The 26315-nt window shown below is 44.3% G+C and overlaps 2 protein-coding genes across 2 annotated transcripts in view; one reads left to right on the top strand and one right to left on the bottom strand.

The window, feature by feature from the left end:
• Acaca (acetyl-CoA carboxylase alpha) overlaps positions 1–26315 on the top strand; it is a 259500-nt gene that overhangs the window by 14226 nt on the left and 218959 nt on the right. The window lies entirely within an intron of this gene.
• On the bottom strand, positions 7785–25073 carry C9H17orf78 (chromosome 9 C17orf78 homolog). The gene is made up of 7 exons (XM_032914501.1): positions 25016–25073; positions 22644–22730; positions 21784–22032; positions 14286–14441; positions 11918–12042; positions 10761–10889; positions 7785–7963 (listed from the first exon to the last, which is right to left on the bottom strand). Exons 1-7 carry the CDS (start codon positions 25071–25073, stop codon positions 7886–7888), a joined length of 882 nt encoding a protein of 293 aa, XP_032770392.1. The 3' UTR covers positions 7785–7885.

Here is a 26315-nt window from a genome sequence, read left to right as displayed (position 1 = left end):
GTTTATTTTCATTTCTAGCATATTAGGGAGGAGGAGTGACTTGAGTAAGATCCTTGGAAAGTCTTCAGGGCACCGTGTAATCCTGCAGAGAGCAGGGCTCTAAGCCTCGGAATCTATCCTGTCCCATTCTACTTTAAGTCGTTTAGAAAATGAGACTTGAAGTAGAGCAATCATTGGCTGTTAGGAAGCATTTTCCCACTGGGCAGTACAGACCCCACTTCTGACTTCCCTGTGTTGCATTGATTCATGACCACCCTGTGCTTTTCAGGATGCAGTTACTACTTTAGCCACTAGGTGGCACAAATTCACAGGAGTCCATTTGAACGCCCCTAACAAATCCCAAAGAGCATTTGTTGCTAAGTGGCACCAAATGAAAGAACAGTACGGGGAGATCAGATTTATTTGGCCTAAAATTCCAGTGTACAAGTGAAGCTGCATTTCCTTAAAATTCAGGTCAAAATTTTGGATAAGGAAAAGAAAAAATGTTGGAAATCCCAGCACTTGGGAAACGGAAGCAAGAAGATTGTCATAAATTCAAGTCCAGCCTACACCACTTAGTCTTAAGTGGTACAAATAAATCTTTTTTAAAAAGGCGTCCCAGAAGGAGATGTAAGTACAAGAGATATAAAAATCTGAGAAAGAAGACTATAAAATTAGTTTATTAACTCCTGCCTTTAATCCCAGCACTTGGGAGGCTGAGGCAAGAATACCAATGATGACTTCTAGGTCAGGCTGGGCTGCATATATGAATTCAGCTAGTCTAGGTTAGGGAGACAATTGTAAAGACAGACAGACAGACAGACAGACCAACAGGCAAACAGACCAACAGGCAAACAGACAAAAGCAAAAACAAAACCAGAGCTGGGATTGAAGCTTAGTTGGCAGAATGACCACGAAGCTTTGCTTCAGTCTTTAGCATGATGTAGCTGGGTGGGCACTCAGCACTCAGAGGCAAGAAGCAGGGGAGTTCAAGGTCATCCTCAACTGTATAAGACTCAAAACTACCAACAAGATCCTGGCGGAGGGGCCACTCAGTCTGCAAAGCACATTGCAAGCATGAGAAGCTGAGTTTGATCCCCATTACTCATGTAAAGAAAATGGTGTGATAGTGTAAGCTTGCCATTTCAGTGCTGGGGAGGCGGAGACAGCAGGGCTCCTGGGACTCCCCTGCCAGCCCAGCCAGCCTGGCCCATTAGTAAGCTCCAGGCTGGTGAGAAGTCCATGTCTCTGAAGAGGTAGATAGTACTCCTAAGGATGACATCCAAGATTGTCCTTCCATCTCCACACACAGGCATACACATGCACGTGTGCACACACGTTAAAAATGACAACACATGAATATGAATTAAGACATGAATTTGTTGGGTGTGGTGGCACATGCATGTAATCCCAGAGCTTGAGAGGCAGAGGCAGGTGGATCTCTATGAACTCAAGGCCATTCTGGTCTACATAATGATAGTTCCAGGCTAGCCATAGCTACATAGAGAGACCCTTTCTCAAAGCTTCAAAGTAGTAGCAGTAGCAGTACTAATAGTAGTAGTAGTAGCAGTAGTAGTAATAGTAACAGTAGCAGTTGTAGTAGTAGCAATAGTAGTAGTAGCTGTTGTAGTACTAGTAACAGCAGTAGTAATAGTAGTAGTAGCAGTTGTAGTAGTAGCAATAGTAGTAGCAGTAATGGTAATAGTAGTAGCAGCAGTAGTAGTAATAGCAGCAGCAGTAGTAGTAGCAGCAGTAGTAGTAGCAGCAGCCGCAGTAGTAGCAGTAGTAGTAATAGTACTAGCATTGTAGCTGTAGTAATAGATAGTAATAATAGTAGTAATAGTGTTGTAGTGGCAGTGGTAGTCATAGTAATATAGTAAACAGGAGATGAATTCAAGCTTCACCAACAATCACAGGGTAGGCCCTTTTTGATTTGCCTTTTCTAAAAACCCAATAGCACCTTGGGGTTGGAGAGGGCTCAGCCCTTAAGGGGTACTACTTTTGCAGAGGACTTGAATTTGGTTCTTAGCATCCATGTTGGGCAGTTCTGTAACTCCAACTCCAACTCCAGGAGTATCGGATGCCTCTGTCCTCTGTGGGCACATACACAATTTAAAAAATAAGTCTTAAATTACAAAGAATCCAGTAGCAATCTTTATGTAAAAATGAAGATTACCTGATTCTTTCATACCAAAGGAGTCAGGCATGGTGTCACAGTTTTATAATCTCAGCTACTCAGGAAGATCACAAGTTCAAAGCCAGCCTAGGAAAGTTAGGCTGTGTCTCAAAGTAAAAACAGAAAAGGACTTGAGATGTAGAGCACTTGTATGGCACATGCAAGGCCCTGGGAGCCTTTTCCTTCACTAGGGAAAAAAAATGCTGAACTCTGCCACTCTTAACTGTCCATTCTGATGGGACATCAACAATGCATAGTTTGAGAACTTACAACAAACACGATGTTCCGTTATATAAAGCAATATGTAACGTGACACAAATTCATAGGGGCACTACAGGTTTTCAAGGACAAGAACCAGGAACTACACTTGATAGAGAAATAGTCCTCAAGACGGTTTGAAGCCTGTTGTATGAACTTGGGAATGGAATTCTGAGAGTGGGAGGGAGGGGGAACATAGACTCTTAACCTGTCCTAGGCAAATATGTCAATAAGTAAAGGGTTTATGGCCCCTTGTCCTAAGGAACTGTTGGAAAATAGCTGAATCTAATCGCTGGGAAAACACTTTAGGTCAGAATCTGTTGGGTAGCATTTAAAAAGCATCTAGAATGGGAAGTGGGGGTAGACAGTGGTTAGGGCTGCTGCTGCCCCTAAGCCCACCCCTGCACAACTTTGGAGTGCAGGAAAGGAGGAATGTTAATGCTTGCTCAGCAAGCCCAGATCTTCAGAAGGCGACATCAGTTTGATTTTTGTTTGTTTGTTTAAGACAAAAATCTCTATCTAGCACAGGCTAGTCTTATACTCATTATGTAGCCCAGGTTGTCTTCAAACTCATGGCATGTCTCCTGCCTCAGTTGCCTGAGTAGGGGCATTGCAAGCATGTGCCACCAAAACCAGCTTGGTCAGTTTTGATTCAGTCAGTTATAGCTTAAAAATTAAGAAACAGGAAGCTGGAGAGAGGGCTCAGGGTTAACAGCACTGACTGCTCTTCCAGAGGTCCTGAGTTCAAATCCCAGCAACCACATGGTGGCTCACAACCATCAGTACTGGGATCCGATGCCCTCTTCTGTTGTGTCTGAAGACAGCTAGCTATAATGTACTCATATACATAAAAATAAATAAATCTTTTTTAAAAATTAAGAAGTGGAGACTGGAGAGATGACTCAGCACTGAAGAATACCTGTTGCTCTTGTAGAGGACCCACATTCAGTCCTCAGCCCCTCATGTCAGCTCAGAACCACAGATACCAGATGTATATACAGCATATTCAAACATGAAGACAAAACACAGATGCACAATAACTAACTATGAAGATGAAGAAACAGTTATATATTTGCTACATATTTTGTGTCTACAATATTTTAGATTTATTTTTGTTATTTTAATTTATGTGGATGTGGGTATGTGCAAACGAATGCCACATGCGTGTTGGTACCTGTGGAAACCAGAAGAGGGCAAAGGTCCCTTGGAACAAGAGTTACAGATGGTTATGTGGGTGCTAAGAACCAAACTCAGTTTCTCTGGAAGTTCCTCTCTAGTCCTTTATATTTTTATATTTTATATTTATATTTAACAAAATGACACTTTTTAAGAAAAAAACTTTTCTTGTAGCTCCTTTTTTAACTTTATATTTTGCTTAGTATCTTAGTTAGGGTTTTATTGCTGTGAACCTTCACCAGGACCAAGGCAACTCCTATAAGGACAACATTTAATTGGGGCTGGCTTTCAGGTTCAGAGGGTCAGTCCATTATCATCAAGGCGGGAGCATGGCAGCATCCAGGCAGGCATGGTGCAGGAGGAGCTGAGAGGTCTACATGAAAAGGCTGAAGGCTGCTAGAAGGATACTGGCTTCCGGGCAGCTAGGACAAAGCCCACTCCCACAGTGACACACCTACTCCAACAAGGCTACACCTTCCAATAGTGCCACTCCCTAGACCAAACATATACAAACCATCACACTTAGCTTACAAAAAACTTCACTGTGAAGTTTTCCTATGTACATCTCATACTTGAAGTTTCCCCTCCCCGCCTCTTTTCTCTAAAGCAGGTCCCACTTCTCCTCGATGGTTGTTTGCTTGAGACAGGAGTTGTCTTCTGAGACAGGGTCTCACTCTGTAGCCAAGGTTGGCAGAGAGCTCACTGTGTAGTCCTTGCTGGCTGGAGGAATTCCTGGCAGGCAGTCTTCTGCCTCTGCTGTCCAGTGCTAGGATCATTCCTGAGCCATAGTGCCTGGCTTTGAAGCCATCCTCCTAACAGCCCACAAGCACAGCCATGGACTCAACGTCATTAGGCAATCGCTTCAAAAGTTCAAAGTAGAGGTTTTTTGAACTTGCCTTGTTTGCACCAAGCAACTGTCTGCCTTCACCTTTGGACCTACCAAAAAGTACTGAGGAGCTGAGCAGGTGCTCCACACCTGTAGTCTCAGTACTTGGGCCGCTGAGGCAGGAGGATCATGACAGTCAGTCCTACATAGCAAGTTCAGGGCCTGGGCTACAGAGTGAGAGGAGAAAAAAAAAAGTACCGTCTTAGGATATTAGCCTGGTGGGTTGTGCAGACTTATAACCACAGTCCTGTGGTGGGGGGGAGGGGAGAGAGAGGAAGAAGAGGGGGAGGAGGGGGAGGAGAGAGGGGGGAGAGAGGAGGAGGAGAGAGGAGAGAGGAGAGGGGGAGGACAGGAGAGGAGAGGAGAGGAGAGGGAGAGAGAGGAGAGGAGAAGAGAAGAGAAGAGAGCAGGAGTTCAAGATCACCTCAATCACATTGTGAAGTCATAGTTAGCTGGACTGCACAAGATCTTATCTAGCAATGCAAAACAAAACAAAAGGTCTCAGGGTCATACCAACCCTTCAGAAAGAAAGGCTTCTAGCTCCCTTTGAAACTGAAAATACCCACAAGGTAATTAGTATGCTAATTGGAAATGCGGTGCTAATGTATTAGTGGTAAAAAAAAGCATCAGGTTAAAAGTGGTATCGTATGCATATATATTTGTAATGCCAATAAAAGAATTATCAGTGTTACTGGTTACCTGTGGGAGGAGAGATTAATGTAACTTTTATTCCTCTATTCCTTTACTTTCTCCATTATTTGCTGTAAATTTTTTTCTTTTTTTTTTTTCGGAGCTGGAGACCGAACCCAGGGCCTTGCGGTTGCTAGGCAAGTGCTCTACCACTGAGCTAAATCCCCAACCCCTGTAAATTTTGATAAGGAGAATGCACTTCAGTAATCAGAAAAACAAAACATGAAACTTTAATGAGAAATCATTTGCAACAGGAATTTGGTGCTCTGCAGAGGACTCACTGGCATTGAGTGTTCTGTAAGAGCGTATCTAGACTGATGCTGGAGCATTCGTGTGACTGGGGCAATCTGCAGACTGAAGTCCACATTGCAAAGTCCACACAGGAGTGCCCCCTTCCTTTGCTCTTCTCAGCTCCTAGTTTCCAAATCCTCCCTGCACTGGGGGAGGGATTCAAAGCTGTTAGCTGATTAGGGAGAGGGGAAATCTCAGAAGATTCTCGCTTTTGCCAAGACAACTGTCCCCACACAGAATGCACAGTTTGGACCGTGTCAGATTCCACGAAGAAAGCCAGTACAGGTGTGACCCAGGTTATTGTCTCACAGAAGAGCAGAACTGATGAGCACAGACCCAGCAGAGCTCTTATCTTCTGGGAAATCTCATGTTCTGGGTTATGGAACATTCTGTTGGTGAGGGAAGGGGTGAATACTGGCATTAATCCTAGAATCAAATAGAGTCTTAAATAACCTCCCCTCCTAGACCTGGCAAAGAGCAAAATTTTCTCTCTCAAGCTTAGGGTCAAGCAAAGTAATGGATATCAGAATAAATGTGAGGTGATGTTTTGAATCACTAGCAGGGTGCAAATGATCCACTCATGGTCTTGTGTCCCCTGTCTGCTGTGTGCTGAAAGTGTGTTCTGTGGGGTTTGAGAGGTTCTTCCGCTCTTCCAGGAAACTTTGACTCACTGTGGCCCTGTATCTGTCCTTCCCTCCTGGCTCAGCTTGTTCCCCTGCTTAGTTAGCGCACTTTCAAGAATTCTGTTGGGAACAGTACTTAAAGTGGAAGGAGGAAGGTTAGGCTTTGTGTATGGTTTCGTCTCGAGAACTAAGAAAACAGAATCACTTGCCAGGCCTGGTGACACATGCCTGGAATCCAAGGACATGGGAAGGGGGAGAGAGGGGGATCATGAGCTGAAGGTCATTCTGGGAGTGTGTGTGTGTGTGTGTGTGTGTGTGTGTGTGTGTGTGTGTGTGTGAGAGAGAGAGAGAGAGAGAGAGAGAGTGTGTGTGAGAGAGAGAGAGAGACAGAGACAGAGACAGAGAGACAGAGAGACAGAGAGAGAGTGTGTGAGTGTGGGGGGCGCGTGGAACATTTGGCAACTGGAATGGTTTCACAATCACAGACAAAGAAGCAGGACAACCATGTCCACTGCTTCAGTTGCTTCAGTCCCTGGCTCTATTTTCCACAGAACTGTATGTTCTTGTTTTATTTTTTGAGACAGGGTTTCTCTGTGTAGCCCTGGCTGTCCTGGAACTCACTCTGTAGACCAGGCTGGCCATGACCTAAGAGATCTGCCTCCTGAGTGCTTGAATTAAAGGCATGTGCCACCTCTGCCTAGCTCTCATTGAACTCTTAATGAGCAGGTCAGACTCTGTTCACAGCTATGCTCCTGTGAGAGGGCTCATCATACAATCATCTTGTTCTAGAGTCCTTCTCAAAACCATGTGCAGCTCATTGGTAAAATAAGGCCTAGCCAGGAGGTGGGGAGGTCTGGGCTTCAGCTACATAGCAAGTTAGAGGCCAGCCTGAGCCACATCATAATATCCTGTCTCAAAAAATTAAAAATTAAATAAGGCATAGCCAGGCCTGATGGTGCACACTTGTATTGCCAGCTCCTCTTGGAAGCTGAAGCAAGAGAGTTGAAAGTTCAAGGCACCCAGAGAGTTCCAGGTCCTTGGAACCCGGTGACACCCTGTCTCAAAATAAAAGTTACTTTTACAAAAAGGGTTTAGTATATAGCCAAGTTGCAGGGTACTTTCACTGTGAGAACCTTAGTCCAAATCAAAGCACACACACACACACACACACACACACACACACACACACACACACACAAAAACAAAAACAAAAAAACAAAAAACAAAAAAGGGCATAATATCAGGTTTACTTTAGGAATTCTGAACCTTCAGATTTCATTTGAAGCTATATTCCTGCTGTTCTGGAACCCTTTAGGAATGACTCATAGAGAAGGGCCTTGGGATGCCTGCGGCTGGGTTCCCTTTACCAGGTTGCTGATAGCGGCAGGTGCACCTGCGGAAGGTAAATGACACCCAGTGAGTACGAGGAAAGCTGGGAGGCTGAGTGGAGCCGGGATGTGTGCCGCAGTGTCACCTCCCGGCCTTTGGAGGCTGTGTTTGTCTTTTATCCCTGAGAGCAGTAAGATCCATTCGGAACACTTGGAGGCAAGGACTTTGTCTTCATTTGCTGGGATGGAGAGTGACTGTGCAGAGTGAATCACAGAGGCTTATGGCCGTGTCAGTTGTGGCATGAAGGTAGCTCTGCTCTACCCACGCTCTTCCTTCGCTGTCCAGGCATGCTGTTTGATTGTAATGTCCCCGTGAAGATGAGTGTGAGAGCTTCAAGTGTCATCGCCTATTGATTTGCAATGAGGAGACAGTGGTGTCGAAGACAGCACCTGCTTTCAGAGTCAGGCAAAGCAGAGCTCAGAAGTACGTCTGGTGGATTACAGTGGTGCCTGTTGTTTTCTTTGAGGCTGAAGAGTTAGGAACATCCTGTCGGACCTAGAGGTGGAAGAGACGCATGAATAAGGGTGTGAATGGCCTGAATCAGCAGGGATGGCTGGGGAGAGAATCCTACAAATCAAGCACTCTCTTTGCTGCCAACGATTGTTCCGAGACTGAACACTGCTCCTGAACTAAGAATCTATGAATCACTGCTGGGTGCTCGTCTTCTCCCCTTCCGGACCGTGTTCTCTCCGATGGAAAAGGCCCTGCGTGTCCAGCTGCTTTAAATCCACAGGAATTCTACTTCCTTTTTCGAATCAAACCCAGAAGATCTCATTATGTTCTTAAAGGGGTCGGGATTTAGACAGGGATTTATGTTTGAGACAGGATCTCTCGTATACCAAGCTACCTCACTATGTAGTGGAAAAGGCCTCGAACTCTTGGTCCTCCTGCTACCATCTCCAAGTGCTGGGACTATGGGTGTGTGCTACCACACCTGTGGGGACTGGCTGAAGTCCTGAGTGAGTCTTATTCCTCTTCCAGCCCCCAAAGGCACCAGGAGTGAACATGGTGTACATCCATACATTCATGCAAAACATCCATACTCATTAGAAAACATTAATCTAACCCCAAGGAGACAAATGAGTTCCTGTGTTTGAATACCGAGACAAGAAAAAGCCTGTTGCTAGGCTGGGGAATGGAGTGTGTGGGTGTGGGGTGTTGTGTTGTGCTTGTCACTATTCTGTGCAGTTGATACGGCTTGAAAAGAATAGCAACACCTGTGCCATGCTGGACTATACAGGTGTGTGCATGCGTGTGTGTGTGTGTGTGTGTCTGTGTGTGTATGTGTGTGCATGTATGTATGTGTGCATGTGTGTATGTATATGTATGTGCATGTGTGTGCATGTGTGTGTTGTGCATGTGTGTGTGTCTGTGTGTGTATGTGTGTGCATGTGTATGTGTGCATGTGTGTATGTGTATGTGCATGTGTGTGCATGTGTGTATGTATATGTGTGTGTGTGTGTGTGTGTGTGTATGTGTGTGTGCGTGTGTGTGTGTGTGTATGTATGTGTGCATGTGGTACTAGGGATCAAACCCCTTTACTACAACCTCTTTGAAAACAATTCTCAGTGCTGTAATTCTACAGAAATGGGCAACTTGTTTAGTTTAGTGTGGGGGAGTGCCTTTTGTTTGATGACTGGTTTTGTTTATTTGTTTTTTGACACAGTCTTGCTGTGATGCCCAGACTGAGGCTTTGTGCTAGGTCCAGTGGAAGCCTTGTCTTTTTACCTCAGTGAGAGTCTGGATGTTTTGGGGAAATGGTCCACCTATCACTTTCTACTGTTCCAAAGCTGAGTCTACACCTGGCCTGGGAATCGGCATTGAAAGCAGCTCAGTGAATCAACCTGTAGTGTCAGGTCAAACACCAAAAGGCACTATTCATAATCTTGTCAGGAAACCCAAAGACAAGGAAAGTAAAGTGGCTTTGCCATGTCACTAAACTGAGTTGACGTGCAGCGGATCCTGAACATCGCTGTATCTGAGAGTTACCCAGTTTGAACACACGTGTTTTCGTGCTAAAGATCTTACAATTAGGAGGACCTTCCTAAAGAAATGTAAAACTTAACTGTGTGATGGTGCATGCCTTTAACGTCAGCACTCAGGAGGCAGAGGCAGGCAGATCTCTGAGTTTGAGTCCAGTCTGGTCTACAGAGTGAGTTCCGGGACAGCCGGGGCTACACAGAGAAACCCTGTCTCAAAATGAACAAACAAACAAACAAACAAAAAACAAAAACCCAAACAAGCAAATAAACAAAACCAAAACAAACAAAAAAGAAATGTAAAACTCACATTGGATACAAACCTTGTTCAGGGTCCTGGGACCTGAAGTATTATTAGTTTCAACATAAATCCACCTCTACTTACAGAGCTTTTTAAATTTTATTTTTATGTGTAGTTGGCTGCTTGTTTGTGTGTGCACCATGTTTGTACCCACGGAGGTCAGAAGAGGGCATTGTAAGCCATGGACCTGGAGTTACAAGGTAGTCCTGGGCCACCCATGTGGAGAGTAAGAACTGTTCTTAACTTCTGAGCCATCTCTTCATACTTTTTAAGGGACTTGTTAAAATTCTAAGAATAAGATGAACTCCATAGCATAAGTCTGCTTCATGCTTCTTGGAAAGCTGAGGCAGGTGGATGATTTGAAATAAAAATAAAAATCAAGTCTAGCCTGGGCAACATAGTGAGAATCCATCTGTAAGAATAGTAAGAATAATAAAGATTCCTAGACCCATTCTAGACACTAGACATTCTGATCCAGTCTATATGGGTCCCAGAAATAAGCATTTTATCTCTCTCCAACTTCTCCCTTCCCTCCCTTTTCCACAACTCACTGTCTCTGTCTCTGTCTCTCTTCTCCTCCTCCTCCTCTTTCTCTGCCTCTTCCTTTTCATCCTTTCTTCTTTTTCCTCTGTATTTGTTTAAATGGTATCTCCTATAGCCCAGGATAGCCTCAAATGTCCTATAAAGCTGAAGCTGAAGCTGGCCTTGAACTATTGATTCTCCACCTACCTCCAAAGTGCTAGGATTATAGGTCTATACTTCCACACCCAGCCAAATAACTTTTTCTTTTTTGCCTCTCCTGGAATTCACTATGTATACCAGGATAGCCTAAACTCATAGAAATCTGCCTGCCTTTGCCTCCTGAGTGTTGGGATTAAAGGGGTGTATGCCACCACATCTGGCAGTATTTTGTCACAGAATAGTTCATCACACTCGCGTTATAACTGAAACACTTCCCTACATCTCATTACTTACAGACTAACATTGTTTTGTGTAAACAAATGGCATGAACTCTACAAAGAATACTTTCCTTCTCAGGCTGAGAGTCCACCTTGGACTCAGTTGTCCCGGGTTGCTGGTCTTCCTTCCTTTCCCTTCTCCATAGCCACTGGCATTGGCACAGCCGTCGTAGGCATTGACACTGCAGAAAGCATAACTGGTTATCACTTCAGTGACTGATGCACATTTGATTATCTTCCAAATATCATTTCAAGAAAATACTACTTTATTTCTTAGCCCTCTCCACCTCCCCCTTCTCTCTCTCAGGTAACCTGGCTGACATCATTTGCAAAATGGGCAAGGCTGGCCTGGAATTTCTGGTCTGCTCTCTACCTCCCGAGTTCTAGAATTCTAGAAAAATCTTCATCTCTAAGGAAGACCCTAGAGAGTGGAGAGAAGGAGCTCACATTATGAGAGCATGGTAGGGCTGGAAAGAGGCCTCAGTAGCTAAGAGCACTGACTGTTCTTCCCCAGGTCCTGAGTTCAGTTCCCAGCAACTGCATGGCAGTTCGCATTTGTCTGAAACTCCATCTCCAGGAGTTCTGACACCTTTACACAGATACACATGCAGGCAAGGCACCAATGCATATCAAACACACACACACACACACACACACACACACACAGATACACACACCATACACACAGACACACACAGACACACACACACACGCACACACACACGCGCGCACACACACACACGCACACACGCACACACACACACGCACACACACACACACACGCACACACACACACATATACATATATGTCACCCTCGAGGAGCCAGGGGTGGGGTGGCAGCAGCGTGCATGCCTTTATGGAGACAGAGGCAGGTGGGTCTCACCAACTTGGTCTACAGAGTGAGTTCCAGGATAGCCGAGGGCTATACAGAGCAACCCTGTGGGGTGATGGGGGTAGCACCCCTTGTTTGTGCCCAGTGCCTCTCATATGGGATGGATCCGAATTACCTTTCACAGTCCCAAGCAAGGCAAACCCCAGGAGCCCTATTTTACAGATGAGGCAGCTGTGGAATGGAGAAGTCAAAGCCACTTTCCACCAGCCACCCAGCTGCTGTTTGCTTTCCTTCTGCTGTGCTGCCCTTCCAGCAGAAGGCAGTGTTCACTGATGAAGCCTGAGACCCAGTGCATCAGCACACACCAGCAAACTTACCGGGCAAGGGACTTCAAAGATGACAAACACTATAATAGCGGCCCCACTGAGCAGCAGAGTAGCAGCAATCAGAGCTTTAACTATGATACTCCATTTCTGCCTCCTCTTTAAGGACACGTCTATGTCTGAAAGGAAAGAGGGAAGGAGGGAAAGGAGAGAGAACATGAGCAGGGCTCACCTTGGCTTGAACTCTCATGCCATACAGACTAATCACAGCCTTAATCAGAGACAGCTGCATTTTCTTTTTTTTTTTTTTTTTTTTTTTTTTTTTTTTTAAAACAGATTTATTCAGAGACACACGGAGACTGTCCCATTACAGATTTTCATTTGAGAACTCAGGAATCAAGTGGGCTTTTTTAACCACTGGCAAATCAGAGACTGCATTTTCATTTGAGGCTCAGAATCAAGTGGGTGGCATCAGGGCTCTTCTCTAGCCTCTTCCCTAGAGAGACTGCTCTTCCTGAGGTCCTGAGTTCAACTCCCAGTAACCACAAGGTGGCTCACAACCATCTGTAATGGGATCCGATGCCCTCTTCTGGTGTGTCTGAAGACAGCTACAGTGTACTCATATGCATTAAATAAATAATATTTTTTTTAAAAAAATCATGGGGCTGGAGAGATAGCTCAGTGGGCAGGACCACAGGCTTCTTTTCCAGAGGACCCGAGTTGGTTCCCAGTGCCCACATGACAGCTGTCTGTAACTCCAGCCCCAGGGCATCTGCCACCCTCACCCAGAGACACATGTAGGCAAAATACCAGTGTACATAAAAAATATTTTTTACAAAATCACATGTCCTTCCATCTTTAGCACAGAGAAAAGAAAAATAACAACGCACAAAAATCACCTTTATTTCAGTCTTGGTGATACTAACCTTTCATCCTAACACTCAGGAGGCAGAGGCAGGGAGACCTCTTAAGTCCAAGGCTAGCCTGGTTTATTTAATGAGTCCAGGATAGCCGGGGCTATATAGTATGACCGTGTCCCCAAAAGAAATGAACCAAACATCACCTTGCCTCTCTTGGTTTTTGAAGGGGATAGGAGGAAGAAAGATGAATTGTTAATATTTTTGAATCGTAAGCCATATGCAGGGCAGGAGGCTCACATCAATGCTGTTATTACTAATCTCATATTTACTGTTCTATTGGTATGAACCAGGGACGTAACCCAAACTTGAATCTTACAGAATTTGAGGCTTGGCCAATTTAGGAAGGGCTGTTTTTAAAAAAGAGTAAAGATGGAAACATGGTTGGCTGGCGTCAGCTCTGTTAATAATTGTTTGATATTGAAATACACTGCAATGGGGCTGGGGATTTAGCTCAGTGGTAGAGCGCTTGCCTAGCAAGTGCAAGGCCCTGGGTTCGGTCCCCAGCTCCGGAAAAAAAAAAAAAGAAAAGAAAAAGAAATACACTGCAAGTGTACCAGTTGGATTTACTGTGTCTCCAAGTCTGGCTACAGGTGAGTTCATTTTCATGAATTATCACTTTAAAAGAGGATTCATTATTTTTATTTGTGTAATGTGTATGTGCCTGTGTGAGTATGTGTGCCTCAGGTGCTGGGCTGCATCACATTCTTTGGGACTAGAATTGCAGGTGGCGTGAGTTACTGGGGTGGGTGCTGGGATCCAAATTGGAGTTGTCCGCAAGGCATCTACAAGATGGTTCTTAATCACGGAGCCATCTCTCCATCCCCAAGGTAAAGAATTATTGATGGCACCAAACTACAGATGTGTCTGGGAACTTTCTATGGGGAGCTGGGTTTTCCCTATTTATAACATGGAACAATTTTTTTAAAGATTTATTTATTTATTTTATGTATATGAGTGCTCTATCTGTATGTACAGCTGTGTTCCAGAAGAGGGCATCAGATCCTATGATTGTGAGCCACCATGTGGTTGCTGGGAATTGAACTCAGGACCTCTGGAAGAGCAGCCAAAGCTCTTAATCTCTGAGCCATCTCTCCAGCCCTCAAAACATGAAACAGTTTTTATTTTGAGGCAGGATTTCTCACTGTAGCCCTGGCTGTCCTGGAACTCTGTAGACCAGGCTGGCCTTGAACTCATTGCCTGCCTCTGTCTCCTGAGTGCTGAGATCAAAGCCATGTACCACCACCACTGCCTCCTAGCAAATCAATTTTTTAAAAAATTTTTAGGGGTTGGGGATTTAACCCAGGGGGAAAGGATTTGCCCAGGAAGGGCAAGGGCCTGGGTTCGGTCCCCAAGTTTGGAAAAAAAAAAAAAAAAAAAAAAAAAAAAAAAAAAAAAAAAATTTAAAAAACGTTCCAGGAAATTCCCAGGAGACCTAGAGTGATATTGGAGCTAAAATGCCTCTTTTTCTTCCCATTCTTGCTTTGTCCCTACTTAATGTGTACCTTGTGTTAAAGGGATGGGGAAAGCCCCAGTGCTCAGAGTTTCCTCTCCTTTTCTTCTCAGCGTTGTGGAGATGGCAGTGATGGGCACTGTCTCTGACGAAGCAGATCTGTCCTTCGCTGGGTACACCATGCATTGTGAGATCCCTGGTAAAAAAGCTGTAAAACAAAAAGAAGCACCAGAGGGACAGCTGTAGGCCAGCGCCATCCTGTACTGGTTTACCTGATAAAACCCTAGCTCTCCTCACTTCAAACAGCGTTTCTAACTGTGGCCCCGTTGACCTCTATGCTCATAAGTTTTAGGAGTAGGCACAGAATAATGCCAAGAATAAATGAGGCCAGAGATACTGAAAAGAGATATGGATTAAACCTCCTGGAGGCCTTTGACGAGGACCAGGAATGAACGAACCATATCCTGCTCTCCTATCGTTCTTGCAGTCATAATAAAGGTGGAGGGTGTAACAGTGCTGAGAGTCTCCTTCATTAACAGAGGTGGCTCCAAAGTCCAGACAAGAACGTGAAATGCATTTGCCTGAAGGACTGCTGCAGGTCTGGTTAGCAGAGCCCTGTCAACTACTCTGAGAAGGCAGCGAGGAGAGCAAGAGGAACTAGAAGATGGAAAGGTACCCAGCTTCGTGTTCTCCTCAGTTTCACTCATTTAATATAAAAAAACCAGTGTCTTAGTATGTGCCAGGCACTGCCTCAACATTTTATATCACTTGGATTCATATTAGCAAGAGAACAAAGAGGTGAGGGATCAGGGCAGAAGCGGAGACAAGAGTGACTATCATACATTTTATGGCTGGGTGTAGTGGATATGCATATGGTCCAGCCCTGAGGAGGCTGAGGCAGGAAGATAACATTGAGTTCAAGGCCTGCATGGACTCCATAGGGAGTACCAAGCCAGTTAAAGATCATTAGCATGACCCCTCTCAAAAAGCAGAACAAAAAAGGTATTGTTTATTAGGCTAAGTGCTACTTGAAAAAATTAAAACTGGGGCTGGGCCTCGTGGCACACACCTTTTGAGCCCAGCACTTGGGAGGCAGCCTGGTTTACATAGTGAGTTCCAGGACAATGAGGGCCACATAGAGAGACTCTCTCTTAAACACACCAAAACAAAACAACAAACAAACAAACACCAGAACAAGAAGCTAGTTGCAATAACTCACACCTGTAATCCCAACATTGGTGAGGCCGAGGCAGGAGGACTACCAGGAACTGAAGGCCATCCTGGGCTAACTAGTGATTGCCTAGCCAGCCTGAACTACATAGTGTAAGACTCTGTCTTAAAAGTCAATTTTAGGGCTGGAGAGATGGCTTGGTGGTTAAGAGCACTTTCTGCTAATGCAGAAGACTTGGGTTTGGTTCCCAGCACCACATCAGGCCATCCATAACTGCCTATAACTTCAGTTCCAATATTCTTCCAGCCTCCCCTAACATCCACATACCTGTGATACACACACACACACACACACACACACACACACACACACACAAAGTGAAAATAAATCTGTAAAAACCAAAACCAATAACAACAACAAAACCCCAAGCCTTGCAAGATAAAGTAGTCTGCGTAGTATTCACAGACAGTAGTTGGGCAACCTGTTGTGTCGGCCAACCCTCTCTGAGGTTAGAACTGATCCAAGACTTGAGGGAAGTGGTTTAGGTAGAGGGAGGGGGCAGTGAGAATGAAGTCCCCAAGGCAGAGTGTGTCTGACATGTGACAGTTGTAGGGAAGCAGTGGAACAGCCAGCAACTATCAGGAGGAGCAAGGGAGGAGGTGGGAGTGGGGAGGATACAGGGCTCCTGTGCCAAGTTAAGGGTTTTGGATATAAAGTTCTGTTGCAAGGTTTTGATCTAAAGAGTGACCTTTTTGTGGAGAGGGGAAGTAGTACTTTTTTTGAGACAGGTTTCACTGTGTAACCTAGCCAGGCCTCCAACTCACAGCAGTCCTCCTGCTCAGCTGATTAGGCACCAGGATCACAGATATGAGCCACCATGTCCAGATAAGCTTCATTTCACTTGCCCCCTCACGGGCCTGCTGTGTTAGAAATGGACCATTGTGGGAGGAGGGTAGAGGCAGCGTGGCCCAGTGGTGGCAGCAGATTTTGGAGACAGCAGAGGAGAGATGATGGGATTCAGACTAGGGATAGAAGTGAGGAAGAGGGGTTGGGATTTAGCTCAGTGGTATTGCCTAGCAACTGCAAGGCCCTGGGTTTGGTCCCCAGCTCCAAAAAAAAAAAAAAAAAAAAAAAAAAAAAAAAAAAAGTGAGGAAGAGGGCTGGAGAGATGACTCAGCAGTTAAGAGCACTGACTGCTCTTCTAAAGGTCCTGAGTTCAATTCCCAGCAACCACATGGTGGCTCACAACCATCTGTAATGAGGTCCTCTACTGGTGTGTGTGAAGACAGCTAAAGTGTGCTCATATATGATAAATAGATTAAAAAAAAAGTGAGGAAGATGCATTCTGGCCATGGTCTGCAACTAACTGACCTGCTTACAGAGTGGACCTAACCAAATTCAGACCCGAATCCAGTTCAGATCCTCTCCAAACCCTCACCCCTTCTTATTTAAGACAGGCTGTGACTGTGGAGCTCACACTGGCACTGAACTCCCTACACACCCAGACTGGCCTAAGAAATGAAATGAGTAAGTGAGAACCTTACCTCAGGTTCCCAACTACTGAGGTTATAGGTGTGCGACCAAACCCAGTCTTCTATTCCATCTTAAATGTTATCATTTACTAAGGGTGGTACATACCAAGCTGTCTATGTGGAGATCAGAGGACAGCCATGCGAAGGGGGTTCCTGCCTTCTGTCTTTATGCAAGCACTAGGATTGGAACTCAGGTTGTCTGGATGGCATCATTGGGCAGTAAGCACCGTCCCCTCCCCCAAGCCGTCTGGTGGGCCCTTATTCCATTTTACATGGTTTCTTATCATTGCTTGCCTTTAGCGTTTTCCCCACTTCAAGATGGGTTTTTCTTTGTAGCCCTGGCTATTCTGGAACTTGTTCTTTAAACCAAGTTGACCTTGAAAACTCAAAGATCTTTCTGCCTCTGCCTCCTGAGTGCTGGGATCAAAGGCACATGCCACCACGGCCCCACTGCAGTCCATTCCCATGAGTAGTAACATGTATCTTTGAAGATAAACAACTCACTTGGACAAATTACCTGATTTCTTTTCTTTTTCTTTCTTTCTTTTTTTAATGTATTATGTATAAGTACACTGTAGCTGTCTTCAGACACACCAGAAGAGGGCATCAGATCCCATTACAGATGGTTGTGAGCTACCATGTGGTTGCTGGGAATTGAACTCAGGACCTCTGGAAGAGCAGTCAGTGCTCTTAACCACTGAGCCATCTCTCCAGCCCAAGTTACCTGATTTCTAAGTTCAGGTTTCCCTGTTCGAAATATGGCTGTAATAAAAAAAAATAATCGCTATATCTCTTTTTCAGGCATGTTGTGAAGATCAGAAACAAAGATGAGAAAGCAAGTAGGAAAAAGTTTTGCAGGCTGGCTAACTGGGTCTGAGAGATGAGGGGAAACCTAGAGATTGTCTAAGCAGGAGAACTCTGCCTGGCAGCCAGAGGGATAGCAGCACTCTACCAAATCAGTCTCATCTATCAGAACAGAAATATCACTGAATTAATGTTCGTCCACATTGGCAGTTCATGTCTTTCAGATCTTATCTACCAGGTAACTGAGCATTGAGGTAAAACATGTTTGAAAATATAGTTTATTTCCACTGGGTAATGGAGGCACACACCTTTAATTCCACCACTTGTAGGTCAGAGGCAGGCGGGTCTTGGAGTTTGAGGCTAGCCCAGTCTATAGAGTGAGTTCCAGGGCAGCCAAGGCTATACAGTGAGACCATTTCAACAAACAAAGTAGAAATAGTTATCAAATGGATGAAGCAGGCGTGTGTGGTGCACACTTGTGATCTCAGCAATCAGAGGGTGGAGGGTGAAAAAGGGAGTTCAGGTTTATGCTCACCCACATAGTGAGTGGGGGTACATGAGAGCCAGTTTCAAAGAGACAAAACAAAATCAGGTAGGGTGTTTGATCTTTCTGTGTCCTATTAAAAACGGGTCTCCTAACACTGGAGAGGTTAAGGCAGGCAGATCTCTGAGTTCAAGGCCAGTTTGGTCTACAGAAGTTCCAGAACAGCCAGGGTTACACGGAGAAATCCTGTCTTGGACCTCCCCCCTCCAAAAAAAAAAAAAAAAAAAAGGAACCTAGATAGATCTCTATGAAATCCGAAACCCGATGGGTAACTGGAAAGCTTCTAAGTATAAAATCTGAGCAGTGGGAGCAGGAAATATAAACTATATTGGAAGCGCTTGGCCCAGTTCCTTTTATGTTGCTGTGAGAAGACACTGACTGAAACCAGCTTAACTTAGAAACATTTGCTCCATCAACTGGGCTATAGCCTCAGCCCCTGCCTTACGTTTCTTCTCTGTATTTTATGTTTGGTTCGTGTCTTGCAGTGACCATCTGTGTTGATGAAAGTTTTCATCCTTACAATTCCAAGTTCTTCCTTTACTTTGAGGATATTTTCACTGATGTCATCTGAATGTATTTTAAACATCTTCCTCTGCAGACTGACGTCATCCAGTGTGGCAACTTCAGAGTGAATCTCTCCTGTATCCTTCTAAGTCTGACCACTTATTTACCTAGTTTTTACTTCTAACCTATTTGAGATCTATCACATCTTGGTGATTTAATGTGATTTGAATTCAGAATAAGCCTCTTCAGACTTGGAGAGAAAGTTTGTTTTAAAAGTTCATTTATAAAACGGTTGTTTGGGATATGCCATCATGGTTTCATAGAAGTGAATGGTGAATGATGATTGGGACCAAACTAACCTACATACATCCACGTGATCGGTTTACGCACCTCAAATAGTCTACAGTACTGGCTCAGGTCTGGATCTCAGAACCTCTGCCTTGAGGGAGCATCCGAGAGAAGGAGGAAGACTCTTCCTCCTGGAAGGAGCTCAAACACCCAAGGCAAATGTTTTCAACAGGGCAGGTTGGTCTTTGGCATCTTTCCTCCCTCTTAAACCCTAGTTTTCCTGGTTCAGAAGTTCTAACAGCTAATGTCCTTAATTTCCTCAGATCCCACAGTACACAGAATGATACAGTATCATGGAGAGAACTGTAGTCTGGAAAATAACTTAAGGCCAGTACTGGGATCAGGTCAAGCAGGATGTCAGGGTAAGAGGAAATAAAGGTCCAAATAAGTTGACACTGAGTTTTGAGTTTTAAGAGCCCTCTAATCTGTCATTATCAGTGGTAGAGTTTAATTAACTAGTTAATTGGGTTTTTTTTTTTTTTGAAACAGGATTTTGTATAGCCGAGGCTGGCTTCAAACTTGATATGTTGTATAATGGGATTCCAGGTGTGCACCACCATGCCTGGCTTTTAGGGGAAGTTTTTTTAAAGGATAATAAAGTGAATGAAACACTCAAGTCATGTAAGGATAAACAAGTTACGGCTCTTGGGCCATATCCTGAGAAAATGGCTGCCCTCTTATTTCTCAATCTCTAGTCTAGATTTTGAAAGTTTATTTCTCCATCATTCTGTTTGTGATCCTTCTTACACCCCTGCCCCTGGGTTCTCTCTCTCTCTCTCTTTCTCTTTTTTTTTTTTTTCTATTCTTTTTTTCGGAGCTGGGGATCGAACCCAGGGCTTTGCGCTTGCTAGGCAAGCGCTTTACCACTGAGCCAAATCCCCAACCCCGCCTCTGGGTTCTCTTAAGTGTTGAGTGTCATTTTCCCAACAGTACAGCAACAGAGACTAGGAGAGAACTTTCTATGCTAATCTACTGGTCAGAAACTACTCGTCGGAAAGAATGTGTAAAAGGAGAGGACGGCAGAAATTGAGATTGAGAATCGCTGTGTTAGGGAAGACGAGGTTTCGGGAGGTGTAAGTAGGCGTGTGGAATGGAGCCACCACTGTGGGGCTGAAGGAGCCAGCCATCCTGTGGCTCTTCCTTGGAATTCACTTTCTTGATGAATGGCAGATGCAGAAGAGGAATGTCTAAAGCCACTGTTTATATTAGCAAGAGAATAGAAAGAACCAAAATTCCCAACGGTGGTGAACTAGGGAAATAAACTGTAATATAGTAGAACACCATTGAGAGGAATGAGCCAGGGCTGCTGACATAATACGCTTAGAAACAGAACTTATGTGAACATGTTCAAGGCCATGGACTACACGAGTCACATTAGTGGATATGAACATGGGACAAACCCATGCATGTGGGGAAAGCAAGGGGCAGAAGAGGGTACACCATGTGGCTCTGCGTGTGCTTTTCACACACACACAGGAGCTGTGGTGGTGTCTCATGCCTGCCACTCCAACACTTCAGAGGTAGAGGGAGGAGTTTTAGGAGGTCAAGGCTAGCCCTGGTACATAGGTGTTAGAGGACATCCTGGGCTATATGAGACTTTGTCTCCAAAGAGGGTGTGGGGAGAGAAAATGTATACACACCTGTATGTGCTGTCTTTGGAAAAAAAAATACAGTAGGTAATAGTAGTTCCTTCTGTCCCAAGGGAGAGGCCTGGAGGGCTGAGGACAGGAGTAGGAGGGGGATTGCTTTTCACTACAAATATATTCTGTTTGTAAATTTTACTGTGTGTACTAAAAATAGACAAGATTTACAAAACATTGGGTTTTTTTAAATATTTTTTGTTGACAGCTCTAGCTGTCCTGGAACTCACTATGTAGACATGGCTGGCCCCAGACTCAGAAATCTGTCTGCCTTTGTCTCCTGAGTGCTGGAATTCAAGGCTTATACCCCTTACTTGGCCCACACACTACTGTTAAAAGAAGGCCCACCCACCTGTGTGGTGGTATTCACTTTTAATCCTAGCATTCAAGAGGCAGAAACAAATAGATTGCTGTAAATTTGAGGCTAGACTGGTCTACATTAGCAGTAATAGGCTAGCCAGGGATATATAGTAAGAACCTGTATCAAAAAATTTAGATCTTATGAATATCACAACTGTAAATTTGAGGCTAGCCTGGTCTACATTAGCAGTTCTAGGTCAGCCAGGGATCTATAATAAGAACTTTTATAACAAAAAATTTAGATCTTATGAATATCATAGGAGACTAGGGCTAAAAAGGGTCTTAGAATTAGAAATGTGAGACCTGGAGCCAATTAATTGGATCAGTGGATAAAGGCACTTGCCACCAAGCCTGAAGACCTAAGTTTGGTCTGACTCCCAAAGTTGTCCTCAGCTGTCCTTTAACTTCCAGAGCTGCCCGCCCCCTCTGCCAATCCCAGGACAGATAGATAAACATATACGTATAATTTCAAATTCTTGTTAAAGGAATTAGAAAACTGGTTCTCAGAGGACACCATTTTTTTTCCCAAGGGAGAACAGAACCTTTCATTGTGGCTTTGGCTGCTACTAAACAAACACTGACCAGCATGGATGTCAGCTGAATGTTAGTGCCAACCTGCCTCTATCGGCTCTCTGATCTCACTTTACCTGTTAGAAGGAATCCGTTCTGAAACTGGGACGTGGGCCTGAGGTGACAGCTTGGGGAAGCAGTGCGGTTTCTAGGAAGATCAGTAACGACTGGCCGGTTCTTCAGAATGTACTTGACCTTTGGCCTTCTCTCTGAATATACAAGGTGGACTGTCACTCTCCTCCTGGAGCCAAGGCACTGCAGGGTAGCTATAGTCTGATTTCGGATGAATGGGGCCCCTTTGATATCTGTGTGAATTTCTGGAGGAACTAAACAGAAAAAGAAAGTTGGTTCTTAATCTGCACAGTGCCCAAATAACCCACTTTTATCCTGACTCCTGCTAAACTCCACAGCTACACTTTGACCTGCTTTGGTCCACTTTCTCCTCCGACTGTGTTTATGGTACTGACTGTGCAGGCCCTGCTCGTCTTCCTGCAAGGAGTCCATGGAGATAGGTTGCTGCTGTGAGTTCAGCACAGAGATGCAGAGCGGCCTGAGTGCATTTCCCTCTGTTCCTTCATCCCTATCTGATTTATATAGGCATGTGTTAGGTGTCAGGTTAATACAGAAAATCACTTCCAGGGCTGGAGAGATGGCTCAGTGGTTAAGAGCACCGGCTGCTCTTCCAGAGGTCCTGAGTTCAATTCCCAGCAACCACATGGTGGCTCACAACCATCTGTAATGGGATCTGATGCCCTCTTCTGGCATGCAGGCCTATATACAGATAGAGCGCTCATTTGTCTAAACTGAATAAATCTTTTCAAAAAGCATATTTGAGATCTGGACTAAGAAGTACAGAGATAAGGAGGCATCTTTTAAAGGTTAAAAAGTAAATCCTGGGATGGCAAAGTGGTTTTCCAGGACGATCTCCATTCCCTACCTCTTATTACCAAATCCCTGTTGCTCCGCACATCCTCTGGGAAGAAGCTGGGCAGCTGTTCCACTTGGCAGCTGCTCTTTCTGAGATCTAGGAAGGAAAACTGGGTCAGGGCTTTGGGTCCTTGCTCTTTAGAATTCTGAGACAGGAGAAGAGACAAAAGAGGTCCTGCTTATAAAACTTAGAACTGGGGAGATCAAGTACTCCCTGAAAGAGACTTTAAAACACATGGCCAAATGCATTAAGTAGGACTTGCCCTGTTATAAATAAAACCGAGTACTGATATATTTCTGAGAGAAAGAAAAATGAAAGAGATGTGATTATTAAGTTAATGAGAGAATAGCCCATCCATTTGCCTTAAAAAGTTTATTTTATCTGCTTTTTTCTCTTTTTTTTTGGACTGGGGACCGAACCCAGGGCCTTGAACCCAGGGCCTTGTGCCTGCTAGGCAAGCGCTGTACCACTGAGCTAAATCCCCAACCCCTGATCTGCTTTTCAAGACAGGGTTCCTCTGTGTAGATCGGCCATCCTGAAAAGTGTTATAGACCAGGCTAGCCTTGAACTCAGATCTGCTCCTCTGCCTCCCAGATGCCGGGGTTAAAGGTGTGTGCCGCCATGCCTGGCTTCTGCTGCGTTACAAGGAGAGAGCCATGAAGGTTTATTATGTACCCCTGAGGTGTAGAAATCTAGAGAGCTACAGACTTAGTTATTTATGCTTTTGTGGTACGTGACTCATTCACAAGGTATGGGGATTTTCTTTCTCTGTTTTTTGTTTTGTTTTTGTTTTAGTCTTCTTTTTTTGAGATAGGGTCTCATTATTCTAGCTCTGACTGGCCTGCAACTAGCTATGTGGACTAAGTTGGCCTTAAATTCAGAGAGCTACCTACCTCTCTGTCTTCCAAACGCTGAGATTAAAAGCATCTTCTACAGGAATGGCTCACTGGCTGCTCTTGCAGAGAACTAGAATTTGATTCCCAGTTCCCACATGGTGGTTCACAACTATTCTTAACTCCATTTCCAGAGGATCTGGTGCTCTTTCCCACCCTCCAATGGCAGCAGGTACATACGTGGTGTACAGACCTACATGCAGGCTAAACATTCACACATAAAATAAAATGAATAAATCTAATAAAAAATCCCTTTAAAAACCATTCTCTACCACATTTAGCTTTAGCTGCTTAAAAACAAAAAGACGACTTTACTCTATAGCCCCCGCTGACTCTGTTCTGATTGCAATCCTCCTGCCTCCATCCCTCAAGTGCTGGAATTAAGTGAATTTTCTTAATTTGCATACGTGTGCCATTGCTACATCTTATATTACTTTGCCTTAACCTCCAGCTAGGTAATGTTAGAAAAGAAATGTATAGGAAACTCTGAAAAAAATTCATATTTTATTATTATTTTTTTTTGGTTCTTTTTTTCTTTTTCTTTTTCTTTTTTCGGAGCTGGGGACCGAACCCAGGGCCTTGCGCTTCCTAGGTAAGCGCTCTACCACTGAGCTAAATCCCCAGCCCCAAAATTCATATTTTAAATAAACATTTACTACCAGGACTGGAGCACTTGCCTAGCATCCCGAGACTGTCTCTCAAGCCTCTGCACAAAACAAACAGAAATCCTCAAGTCAGTCAAGGATTCCCAGAGTGGCCAACAATCCTGTTCTACCGTCGTATCACTGCTCCCCAGTGCTCCCCTATTAATATCTCCATTTAAACTATTCGAGTTGCCACTTTAAAAATGAAGGTGACATTGTATGAGGGGTCATGAACTTGAGAGTTCTAGGTGAGGCTAATTCCCAAAACTGTGGTACCATCTCACCATGAAAACTGTCTGACCATGCTTTTATGGTTACCCATGTAAGCAAGGAAAAAAGCAGGCATAGCATTCCGTGAAGATGTCTCATGAAACATATAGATGTGTCCCTGGGCTTACTAACAGCAGGATTCCCAGAGTGGCCAACAATCCTGTTCTACCGTCGTATCACTGCTCCCCAGTGCTCCCCTATTAATATCTCCATTTAAACTATTCGAGTTGCCACTTTAAAAATGAAGGTGACATTGTATGAGGGGTCATGAACTTGAGAGTTCTAGGTGAGGCTAATTACAAAACTGTGGTACCATCTCACCATGAAAACTGTCTGACCATGCTTTTATGGTTACCCATGTAAGCAAGGAAAAAAGCAGGCATAGCATTCCGTGAAGATGTCTCATGAAACATATAGATGTGTCCCTGGGCTTACTAACAGCAGGTATGGGGTAACTTCAGCAAAGTACAACTTGTTGGGTATTGTCTACGTCTCTATCTGATGGAAGAGACTACAAATGCTTTCTAGGTTTACTTTTGGATGCCCCAGCATATCAGGCTAGATATGTACTTACCGTTCTTGTTGGAATCGTAGGATGCAATCATTAGGCTGAAGACTAAGATGGTGTCCATGCCAGCCTGAGTTCATGAGCGCTTACTGTTGCTCTGTCACAGCCCCTTACAGCCTTGCCTCCTGTTGCGTTTACTGTCCTGGAAACAAGTTTCACTCTCACTATCTGGCTCTACCCTGACTATTTTGCCTTGTTTCCTGAAGACCCAGGAATACAGCTGATTGGAGAAAGAACCAAACCTGCCTATTAATGATTGACTTTGGAGCCTGCCCTGACTTCACCTATGATGCCAACAATGGGAACTGTCATTATCTAAAGGTTTCCCTAACAGAAAGGGCATCAACACCTAAAGATAGGCTTTATGCATACTTGCAGATAGACACGTACTCGCAGGTGTGCTCTCTGATGGAGGAGGCATGGAGGTATATACACGGTCATTAAGAAATAAAGAGATGGGGTTGGGGATTTGGCTCAGTGGTAGAGCGCTTGCCTAGGAAGCGCAAGGTCCTGGGTTCAATCCCCAGCCCGGAAAAAAAAAAAAAAAAAAAAAAAAAAGAAAAGAAAAGAGGAAGATATCAGGGCAGAATGAGTCAGTCAGTGCCCTGTGTTGGGGAGAACACTGGACTCTTAAGAATCAGTACAACTGAGTTCTGGTTCAAGTCTATTTTGTCACCATGGGGAAATGACATGGCTACTCAATTTTTACCTTGTAGAAACTGAGGCTCGACTAAGATTCATTTACAGTCGTGACCATAGGTTCCCATGAGCATAGGCATTCTGATGGAATAGTGTATATTCCCACACTCATGAATAAATGGAATGGGTATAGATAAAACAACTTCCTTAGTCATTGGGTCAGGAGGTTATGAGAAAGCTAGATTGGGTGAATGAGGGGTTCTCTTTGCGGTTTGTAGTAGCTGCTATTCATTCCCCCCAAATTGTATCTCTTAGCAAAAGTATATAATTAGTATTATGCTCTAAAGACTTTTTTAAAAAAGAGATCTTCCCATATAGTCCAGACTTTCTTGGAATTCATCCTCTATACCAGGCTGGCCTTGACTCCTGATTTTGCTTCTGCCTCATAAGATTGGGGATTACAAGCATGTACTACTAGGCACTACTATAAAGACTTCTTGATGGCATAGCTAGGTGAGATCATAAAGAAGGAAAAGATCTAATTAGATATTTGTCAATGTCCAGAGTCTCCACAGCATTTCTATCAACTGAAAACCTGCTTCATTGAAGCCAACGTGGACTTAGCTACGCCAGAGAAAGTTCTGAAGGCTGAAACTCTTGAGTTACG

Source organism: Rattus rattus, chromosome 9, assembly GCF_011064425.1.
Source record: "Rattus rattus isolate New Zealand chromosome 9, Rrattus_CSIRO_v1, whole genome shotgun sequence".
NCBI classification, from domain to species: domain Eukaryota; kingdom Metazoa; phylum Chordata; class Mammalia; order Rodentia; family Muridae; genus Rattus; species Rattus rattus.
Note: the sequence above shows the minus strand (reverse complement) of the source record. Positions and strands in the feature narration are given on the sequence as shown.

What these genes read in the sequence shown, in the direction of transcription:
- C9H17orf78 (XM_032914501.1), bottom strand. Translation starts at nt 25,073, where the DNA reads ATGGACACCATCTTAGTCTTCAGCCTAATGATTGCATCCTACGATTCC. An exon ending in CTACGATTCCAACAAGAACG is followed by an intron (nt 22,731 to 25,015) that starts GTAAGTACATAT and finishes TTTCCTTCCTAG; the next exon opens with ATCTCAGAAAGAGCAGCTGC. An exon ending in TCTTTGAAGTCCCTTGCCCG is followed by an intron (nt 10,890 to 11,917) that starts GTAAGTTTGCTG and finishes TGCTTTCTGCAG; the next exon opens with TGTCAATGCCTACGACGGCT.